The 11,281-nt window shown below is 34.3% G+C and overlaps 1 protein-coding gene across 1 annotated transcript; it reads right to left on the reverse strand.

The window, feature by feature from the left end:
- Window positions 1-9,794: 9,794 nt before the first annotated feature.
- Window positions 9,795-10,863, reverse strand: LOC144373202 (homeobox protein NANOG-like). The gene has a single exon (XM_078036317.1). The coding sequence runs from the start codon at window positions 10,821-10,823 to the stop codon at window positions 9,876-9,878; it is 948 nt and encodes a 315-aa protein (XP_077892443.1). The 5' UTR covers window positions 10,824-10,863; the 3' UTR covers window positions 9,795-9,875.
- Between the last annotated feature and the right edge of the window lie 418 nt (window positions 10,864-11,281).

Here is an 11,281-nt window from a genome sequence, read left to right on the forward strand (position 1 = left end):
CCAAATTTTAGACCTACTTACTGATTCTCATATGCATTGTTTGCACATGTTGGCTATTGAGTTTTTAATCAATCTGTATTTCCATATAGTGCATTTCTACTTAGCTTTTCTGTAACACATAGATTATCTGATCACACTGAGAATATTTACATATTCAATTTAACAGACCTAATCTGTTACTGGTGGTAAAATTTCACTGGGATATAATGTTGTTCAATTTAACTTATGTCAACTTTTAGTAGTCATAGTCTTTATTCTCCTAGTTGCTTTCCTAGTTGGTTCATTCCCCCAACTGAGTGCTCATCACTATTGTTCTGAAGTGTGTAAATAATAAGGGGGTTATTAAACCTATACCCTGGTGTGGCAGGGGGTGGTGCTGAAGGTTCTAGGCAGGAATAGTGCTGTTTTCATAGGCTCCTCCTCCCACATATCAGAAAATTTTGTCTCAAAGAAGCTTCTTTGATTTGTTACAGGGCATGTCTCCAAGACAGTACAAATACTTAATAATCTTTCAAATATTTATCAAGCCACTGGTTTGTTTGCTTCCAATGAGGTCCATATGGGATATCTTGTTTCCTGCCATTTCCAGTGTTCAATACTGTCCAGAGTAATAATATACATTCAGTAATGTTTGATAAGCAAATAAAGTAATAAGCATATGAATGTGTTAAATGAAAGAATCACTTATTCTTGATGAATACTTTTGAAACAAATGTTGACTCAGAGTTCACAGGTGCCCAATAGATTTTAGTTTTGGTGAATCTTCCTACAATAAGACCTTTTAATTAGCTTTCTTTTGTCATTGTTTTGTAAAATACACATCACACAATGTTGGTGTTGGTCTACTAAGAAATGTATGGGAATGAGAATAGAAGTAATATCATTTCACCATTATCGAAGGAATGAAGTTCGTTAATTGAGTTAGCTGGCATAGAAGTGCTACTTTATTCCTGAAAATATTTAGCTGGCAATAGAAAATGATTATGATGTTAACTTGATATTAATATACAAATAGCCATACTGCAATGTGACAAATATTAAATAAATCCACCAAATAACATAAAAGGAAGGTGGGAAAAGATGATAGTTCAGAATAAATGTTTATAACATACTGTGCAACTCAGGGAAAAAGTCCCTTTTAAAGAACACATTTATTCTGTCAGGTAGACATGCCCAGCATTATATGCACATTTAGTTTCTGACCTTGGGCCTCTCTGTAGGAGCTGAGGTTTGATCTAAACTGATCTAAATTAAACTAATTTAACATCAAAAGTCTGAACAAACATTGTTTTCTTTAAATCTATGTGCTAGTATTGGTTTCCAAACTTAAAATAAGTACCCTATGTTCCTTTTGTAAATAAATGTAATTAGGTTTATTTTAATTCTTTACTTATATAATGGATATTTGAGCCACAATTCTTTATTTCTTAAGGAACTGAGAATTTTGTTAGCAGATGTGGATAAATGTACCTAAACCAAAATATGCACATCAAAGCCATCTTATTTAAAAAGAAAAATACATTAGTTTTAAAATAATTTCTCATGTAATGCCAATCAGTAAAGGCTTTTATAAGAAATGTTGCATTATAAACAATAAGGATTTATTAGAAGATGTCACTGTAGTCTCATAAAATTCTGGTGTTGACAGATTCAAGAAAATAATTATTTCAGGGCCCAGCAGAGGTTGACAAGCAGTTGCAGGGGCAATGTGAGACAATGCTTCCCTGGAAAGAAAGAGACTGATCATGACTGTTTAGTATTTCACAAGTTTTGGGAAAATGCATCTAGTGAATTTGACTAGATTGTGCCTTGTCTACTGTTCAGAATATAATGTGAATTGGGAATTATGCTTGGGAATAAGCTCTTAAGCACATGCTGTAGTGTGGGATAAAGTTCTTACTTGGATGAGTGATGTTCATTCAGCTAGAGCTGATTTTATAGGGATGGAATATAGGCCAGAGGATTTCTGTGACACACATGTAACCTTTCTGTAAATGTGCTGCCTTTATTTTTTCTATCAAATGAATGCTGGCATAGGGGTTTAAAAGGTATTATTAATAAATAGGATATAGTTACTCAAAGGGGGAAAAAACTAGCACATAACATACTGACCCCTGGGAAATAAAGGACCAAATCATTTCTCCTTTAACTCCAAAGGAAGCCTATATTTTTTATCAGTCACTTTTTCAGAGGAAGAAATCAGTAGCATTTTGCCATCTATCTCTACTTCTATGAGCTTGTCAATTTGATCTGAGTTTTCATCAGAGTGGGATTAGCAGCTGGAAGGAAGAGTTGTTTCATCTAAACATGCACCAAGGGGCAAAGAGGAAAATCTGTTAAAGTTGACATAGGAAAATGTAGTTATTCAAAGAGATGCTTTGAACATTTTTACTGGAAAGACATCTTTTATAAAAATTGTTCTAATGGATGCAGGATTTAAGATTTTATTTCATTAAAAAAAATCTCACACAATAAAAGAATAAAAAGCTTTCTGTGTGTGTTGTTAATTGAAGAAGAACTATTAATTAAGGATTTAATATTGGGTTCCAAAGAAAAATGCAATGAGATTTCAAATCTGTCCATGTCAGAATTTAATGTAAAGGAGTAATTATGCATATCAAAGATATATATAATTTGCAAGATAATCAGTGACAATGAAAGAAAATATGTTTGATGATTCCTATGTCTGACCCACAAATAAAAATTATTTTAAAGAAATAGCTGACAAAAATATAACAGTAATAGTTACTGAGTTAGCTAATGATAGTACATACATATTTATTTCATATTCATTTCTGGATTCTCCTATATATTTAAAATATTTTATCATTTTCTTTTAACACAAAAAAAGATATTTGATTTAAAACAGTAAAGAACATTTGGTGCAGTAAAATGTGTTGGATACATGCAGATCAATTCTTAGGAAGTTTACAACTTTCAAATCAGATGTGTTGCAAATTTAGGAGGCACCAGAGTGACAAATACATACAATAGACAATTAAAAATTTTAAAAGGAAAATATAGGGAGCAAAATCAGTCATATATAATAGAAAATATAAACTAACTCAACCCAATGATAAGGTGCTTTCTTGTCAAAATTATAACTCACAAATCTTATATTTTCACAAATGGATGGATGCAATCCATTCAATTCCCTAAAGGGTTATATAACATAGAGAACTTCTGCGTACACAGAACAGAAGAGCACCAGAAGATATTGGTAATTTTCTAAGGCAAATGGCAAAGCTGCTAATTCAACCGTCTGCTTGACAATATTAGGGAAAATGTCAGCTATAATAAGTGAACGATGTAATTTCGCAGAGGAAGCCACTATAGTTCTCCTGCTAAATTCCAAAATATAAGCACAGGAAATATTTACAGAACAAATGAGAAAACTCATATTTCTTTATGCTACCAAGATTCAGCATTTTGCTTTTTTTTTTAATTTAAGCATTTTATTCTATGCTTCTAAGCACAAGTTTCAAAAGAAAATTCCAATCTACTTCAACTGGGTTCAGAGAGAGATTGGGGAATTACTTTCTAAGACCACTTATTGAGGAATGTTGCCCTGATTAAAGTCCAAGTGGAAACTACCTTGGGGCTCTTGTGGCTGCCCTCACTGTAAAGACCACCAAGTTAATTGCTTTCTTTATATTATTAGCCCACTTACACATTGACTGAAAAAAATTTGTCTGTGTCTGGGAGGATACTGGTATTTCTGAAGGTTTTTATTCTCTTAGTCATTCTATGGACAGTAGGATTTATTGTCACATCCTGAGCAACAGTTTATTCAGGGCTACACAATCCAGTCAAGAAAGGGACCAGGAAAAAGACAAATAGACACAAAAGTGGGAAAATGCTAGGTCTCCGTGATTGACTACAACCCTGGTAGGGAGGTAGTAGCACACAACAAGCTCAGCATATTTATTATATATTTATAAACATCAAAAGAAATTATTGTGAGAAAATTCCTTCAAAGTAAGCAAAACCAAGGTCATGAGTGTAAGCAGCCCAATTATACCCATAACTTTCTACCCTCCAGCAGCTGGTGTCTAAGGTCAAGAACTGAATAGCTCTGTGGTTGCACATACCCTTCTATTGAACAGGTTGTCACTATAGCCATTGGGCACTCTCAAATCCATGCCTTCACACCAAGAGTTCCCAAGTAGCGGTTCCTGACAGAATTTTCCATCTGTATATTTTAGAGGCAATTTCCAACTGACCCAATTAATTTGACAGGTCTGACACAAGTACTGAAAAGATTTTCCTGAGAGTATTTCTGAGCAGTTCAAACTAAAGAGACATGGTTCATGTTACTGAAAAAAGATCCTTTAAATACAAGGCTTTTGTGAGTGCATTCTGGTGGAATATGACTGGTCCTTATAAACATGGGAAATGAGGAAATCCTTGCCTGTTGATCTCTGACTTAGGTACACAAAATTGGGTAGAGTTATCATGCCAAATTTCTTAAGATCTTCACTTACTCATCCCTTCAATCAAAAAGGACTAAAGAACTCAGAACTAAGTAGGAAAATTTAAATAAGTTAGTGTTTGTTGCATCTCTCTCTCTCTTTCTCTCTCTCTCTCTCTCTCTCTCTCTCTCTCTCTCTCTCTCTCTCTCTCATTTATTGCCTATTTGGGGCAATTTTCTGAGTTTGGCTTGGTGTTTCATTTTGTTGGTATATTTCATATATTATAAAGTCTATAAGATTTATTAAATCTGATGAATCATTAGATGACATGATACATATAAATTAAATCTTCACTTGATGAACACCATATGTAAGAGTAGGTTCCATAGGCTCATTTTTTCAATTATTTCAATAAATATATCTTTTTTCTAAATATTCTGATTGCAACTGGTTACTAAATCTGCTTAAAATATGCTAAATTATCATTCTTTCACTGTTGGACAAGGTAAAATTTACTACTAGTAATGTCTCTAAATATATGCAATTATAAATTTTGTAAATAGTGCATCTTTCAATATGTAAAAGAATATTAATGATGATGTAGCAAAGAATTCTTAAGTATCTACTCAATTTTCCAAGTATAAATGTTTTCAAGAAATACATTGTACATTTCAGCTGGGGTTATTTTCCTCTTTTGAGACAAGCTAGAGAAAAATTTTTGATCTTTTCAAAAAATCTTCAGTTGTCACAAAATAAGACAAAATGAGTAGTGAAGGCAATAACTTAGATTCTCCTAGCAAAAAACTTAATGATTATCCCCACATTAAAGGAGATAGAAGATTTCTATAAAAGCTCTTCCTTTTTGGCAAACAAATCATAAATTAAAACTATTAAATCAACAAATTTTTTGTTTCAGATAATGCATACTTTGGGGATTCCTCCGAGGGTTCTGTGAGAACTTCACATCATATCTTTGCAAAGAGTCTGCTATCTGCTCAGCATCATCCTTTGTTCCACCAAGGGCCTTGATATAATTTCTGAAATGTTCTTATTGGAGTTTTTAAACCTTACTTTTAGAATATCTGACATTCATAATAGCAAAGCTTGTTGTCGTGTTTAATTCTGAATCCCTGGACCCAGAAGCTCTGTAATCAGGAAATATGTATTGCTCACAATGAAAGTCTTCCTTAAACTTAACTTTAAAATGCATTTCTAGAACATGAATGTGATTTGTTCTTTATGCATATCATATTTTAATCTAAATTTCCCTTCTTTATTTGGCACCCATAACATATTTGTGCTAAAACTCTTGTTTTGTAATCACATAACATTATCTCTCATAACTTTTTTCCCAAAGATTAAGCTTATTTATTTACCTGTTATTTTATCCAGCTGGTCAGGGACTTTGAATGAATTAGTATTTCTTTCTCTTCAAAATCTAATGGTATGTACTTTTTAAAAAAAGATGATTAATAATCATTTTAAAATAAATAAATTATGAATTACAGCATGAACTATTTGGCAAGATGTATTTTCTTATATTTTAAACCCCAAACAGCTCTTGATTATATTTTTAAACCATAATTATGTAAAAACACCTTTAAGCGCTTGATTTTAATTTACAAAAAACAAATTTAATAAAAAATAATTTGGGAGTCATCACTATAGATACACAGTCAGCCCAGCTGCTATATTTATGTATACACACACACACAACACATGTATGTATATATACATATATACCTCCATATACACACATCTCAAGTGCTATCTAAAATGCATAAAATAGACATTATATACATAAATATATATATAAATATATGTATACATATATGTATATAAAATATATATCTGTCTTAACAAATGTAGGTATATGGATGAACAAGTAGATCTTCATTAGTGTTTGCCTAACATTTTTTCCCATGCCCAATTTTAGCCAATACAAAAATGTCAAGGTGTCATGTTGTGGCTTAGTAGTAAAGCACTTCCCTAGCACCCTAGCATATGTGAAGCATTGGGTTCAATTCTCAGCACTGCATATAAATAAATAAAATAAAGGTCTATTGGAAACTAATAAATATTAAAAGAGAAAATATTTTTCAAAATAATGTCAAGCTCAACAAAAATATTCAGGTATGTCCACTATACAAAATGAACATAAGGATGATTCTCTAGGTGAAGAATTATTATTATTTTTTTTTGATGCTAGAGATCAAACCCAGGGCCTTGTGCATGTGAGGCAAGCACTCAACCAACTGAGCTATAACCCTATAGCCCCTAGATGGAGAATTCTTAATCTATTATGATTATCACTAAACAAAGGGGAAACTATTCACTTGTGATTCTATTTTTATTTTATGGTAACCAAAAAAAGTGAGTTTTTAAAAAATATTTTTTAGTTGTCAATGGACCTTTATTTTACTTATCTATAGAGCTGAGAATTGAACCCAGTGCCTCATACATGCTAGGCAAGCACTCAACTACTGAGCCACAACCCTAGCCCAAGGAGTGAGATTTTTTAAAATTAAAATTTTAGTGGACTATTAATTCAAAGAACATACACATTTTTATTTAATTAAATAATCACCTTCACTTTCTACCACTAGTAGAAAGAAGAATCACTATTTTTATAGAAAGCAATGGTCTCTGAGATAAGCTTCAACCCCAAATCAATATGGTAATGGAGTTGAACTATATACGATCTTGCTTTTGCTGCAGTTATTAAGACAATCATTTATTTTTATCTTTTGTTCTGTTAATGGGATATGTTACATTGTTTGATTTTCATATATTGAAAATGTAGTTAAATATAGCAATAGCTAGCACAACCTTGGACAGGCTTCAATCTCACTTATAATTTACCATGAGATCCAACTATGGAACTTCTTTCTATTTAAGAAAACAAGATTCCTCAATATTTTTAATGAATATTGCTTAATTGTTTGATGAATATTGTTTAATATTGTTTAACTTGTTTGATTCTTATTAGCATCTCAGATAAATTCCAAGATGCTGTGGATTTTTACATAGCTGTATGAGAATGCTCTTGGCTCATCATTCTTCTAGCATATGTATCTAATATCTTTGATGCTAAAGAAAACAGTGACTCTATCTCTACCTGCACAGACTGTCACAGAAATTTAAACAGCCCCCTAGGCAGCCCTCCTTTTCTTCTTTAATAATGACTTCACAGGTGTATGTTTACATCTAGGTCTCCATCCCACAAGTCAGTTTGATCTCCAGGTTTCCACTCCAGTTGTAAATTACTCTTTCTGCCAACTGCTGTTAGCATCAGATGGTGACTAGAAATTGTCCTCACTCTCTCATCCACTAAGCATTAGGTGCAGAAATCATACATTTTCCTGGCCTTATTGTAACAGGATGAACTGCATGCCTTGCTAGGGATGTTTCAATTACATTTCCTTTGTGACTTATCAGAAAAATGAAATTCACTTATCTTTCATGATGCATCTATAGAGATTTGAAACCTGTTCATGAAATATTCTGAACAGTTACAAATAATAAACTATCAGAATGCTATAATGTGTCTGCTCACAGACCTTCCTCTCAGGAATATTTCATTTATAAAAGCAAAGTCTTATTCTTCTGCAAGGTATAAAAATGTCCCCGTACATATCTTTGAATAATAAAGTTTGTCAAATAATGTTTATGAAACAGAAATCGCAGAAAAATAAGTTACTTGACACTTCTTTGTGGCTCCCTGTATAAACTATATGATAAAAAGCAGTGACTTTTCTAACATACAAAAGATAACTTTACAAATTAGAGAAAACGATGAGTGTAATGGCTCGGCTCTGTTGTTTGTTGTATCAGCTGTCTAATGCTTTCATTGCAGACCTGTGTAAAGAAATGACAGGAAAGGTAACTAATCTGAATGAGAGCTGTTGGAGATTAACAGTTTATTTATATATAAATCGTCCTTTGTTTATTCTTCAATTTTAACTGGATCTTAATTGTTTTCAGTTTCCTACTTCTTGTTCTTTTTTTCTTCAGGTAGAAGTTGGGGGCAATTATATGAGACATTTCTTATTTGATAAAATCAATTTTGACTTATTCTGCTTTTATTCTCATACAGTTTAAAATAATTGTGAATTTTTTTTTGTAGTTAAATATTTTTTTATTGGTTGTTCAAAACATTGCAAAGCTCATGATATATCATCTTTCATACATTTGACTCAATTGGGTTATGAACTCCCATTTTTACCCCAAATACAAATTGCAGAATCACATCGGTTACACACTCACATTTTTACATAATGGCATATTAGTGACTGTTGTATTCTGCTACCTTTCCTATCCCCTACTATCCCCCCTCCCCTCCCCACCCATCATCCCTCTCTACCTCATCTGCTGTTGTTCAATTCTCTCCCTTGTCCCCCACCTTTCCCCTCACAACCTCTTCTATGTAATTTTGTGTAACATTAAGGGTCTCCTACCATTTCCATATGCTTTCCCTTCTCTCCCTTTCTCTCCCCCCACTCGTCTTTGTTTAATGTTAATCTTTTCCTCATGCTCTTCCTCCCTGTTCTGTTCTTAGTTGCTCTCTTTATATCAAAGAAGACATTTGGCATTTGTTTTTTAAGGATTGGCTAGCTTCGCTTAGCATAATCTGCTCTAATGCCATCCATTTCCCTGCAAATACTTCCTATTCTTAAGGTTAAGATTCTATATCCTAAAGACATCCAAACTAGGGGCTGGGGTAGTGGCTCAGTGGAAGAGTGTTTGCCTAGCATGTGTGAGGCACTGGGTTCAATTCTCAGCACTACATATAAATAAATGAATAAAATAAAGGTCCATCAACATCTAAAAATAAAAAATAAAAAAAGATATCCAAACTAGTAATAGTTCTTATCTGTAGCCAGAGACATCTTGTCTGTAGCAAGCAAGGCTATTAAAACTTCTTTAGGCTGGGGCTGGGGCTCAGCGCTAGTGCCCTTGCCTGGCATATGTGAGGCACTGGGTTCAGTTCTCAGCGCTGCATATAAATAGATAAAATAAAGGTCTATCGAAAACTAATATATATATATAAATCTCTTTGAGGGCCGGGGTATGGCTCAGTGGTGGAGTGTTTTCCTAGCATGCATGAAGCCCTGAGTTTGATCCCCAGCACCATATACACACAAAAACTTGTTTTTGATGAGTCTCTAATCAGACTCAAAATCCTCAAATTGGCACAGTAGCACAATGAGAACCAGGCTATCAAGCAGAAAAGTATACAGCTACAAAGTTAAAAACAAAAACAAAAACAAAAATCGGGCTGTGGTTGTGGCTCAAGGTAGAGTGCTCACCTAGCAAGTGTGAGGCACGGGGTTTGGTCCTCAGCACCACATAAAAATAAAATAAACATTGTATTTTCTAAAACTAAAAAATAAATACTAAAAAAATCCTTCAAGGAAGGAATTGAGCCACTGCCCAGACCAAAAATGAATCATGTACCCATCCTTACATATTTTCAGACTGCCTGTTAAGAGAGTAATTTAGGAATAAATCCATGGATTGTGGAGTACTAAAATACCTATGGCTTTCACCAGTGATTGCCAAGGTGGTCTCCAAATCACTGGCAGGAAAATTTTGTTGGAACTGCATGGAGGGCTGCAGAGATTCCTCTCCATAGTTATAGAATGAATTGTTCCAGGTCTGATTGTTCCAGGCCTGATTGTTCCAGGATTGGGTATACCAGGTCTGAGTATTCCAGGAGTTGTTGCTCCAAGACTGGCTATTCCAAGACTGGCTGCTCCAAGACTGGCTGTTCCAGGTCTGGTTGCTCCAAGTTGGGTTGTTCCAGGTCTGATTGCTCCGTGGTGGAAGGTTTCCAGGTGAATTAACCTGGTACCCCTGGTTATAATTAGAGTAGGGACCTGAATATTCAGTGGGTAGTGAGCCCTGAGTCACACTATTGCTATTCTTTGGCCAGTTGTTTTTCTGCCATCTCTTACATTTCATTCTTTGGTTTTGGAACCAGGTCTTAACCTGTTTGTAGCTAAGGTTCAGATTGCTAGAAAGTTCTTGCATCTGCTGGAGGCTGAGGTATTTTTGTTTCTGAAACCTGTCATTTAGTATACACAGCTGAGTCTGAGAAAACACTGTGCGTATCTTCTGTTTCTTGACCTGGATCTTACTGTCTTCCTTCTTTATTGTGCTTTCTTGTACAGAAGTGGATGGTTTCACTTTGGGACTGGTAGAAGAATCAGGGCTATCCTGAATAAGCAGGTCCATGGAGGATGGAGAGGGAGAGACTGCAGTCTCTGTGAGGGGCATCTCAGCAGATGACATTTGAACAGGTGGATAAATTTCCTCGGGACCATTAATCACAGGTATTGGTGAAAAGACCCTAGAATCAGATGCTTCCAAGCAAGGCAAACTTTGCGGAAAAGCCGGATCCATGCTCATGTTCCTCAAAAAGAGGGAAAAAAAAGATAAAAAGAACAAGTCTTTAAGACTTAGGTAAAGACCTAAGAAAATGAAGATCTGATAAAAAAAAAAATCAAGAAGCCAGAATGAAGCCAGTCTCCGCCTCAGCAGGCAACCCAATCCGGTAGAAGTCTAAAACTTTAGTTTCTGGATTTGTAATATAGATTCTATCACCTTTAGACCCGCCCCTCCCGTCAGCCCCACGCCTCCCCACACCCTAGTCGAATTTTTTTCCTTAAGTAATCACAAATAAATTTTAAACATTGACCCAGGTGGTTAGCTTCTTATTCTCTTTATTCTTTTGTGCAGCTCTTGTTTCTTTTTTGTTTCTTTTTTATCCAGCCACGTTTAAAGGACTTGCTTGAAAGATTTGTTGCAACGTTACCTTTAGGATAGGTCAGATGGTAGCCAATTCGTTCAGAATTTATATGTCTGGA

Source organism: Ictidomys tridecemlineatus, unplaced genomic scaffold, assembly GCF_052094955.1.
Source record: "Ictidomys tridecemlineatus isolate mIctTri1 unplaced genomic scaffold, mIctTri1.hap1 Scaffold_303, whole genome shotgun sequence".
Taxonomy (NCBI): Eukaryota; Metazoa; Chordata; class Mammalia; order Rodentia; family Sciuridae; genus Ictidomys; species Ictidomys tridecemlineatus.

Bases quoted from the DNA above. Each gene is read 5' to 3' on its own strand.
- LOC144373202 (XM_078036317.1), bottom strand. From the start codon at position 10,823: ATGAGCATGGATCCGGCTTTTCCGCAAAGTTTGCCTTGCTTGGAAGCA.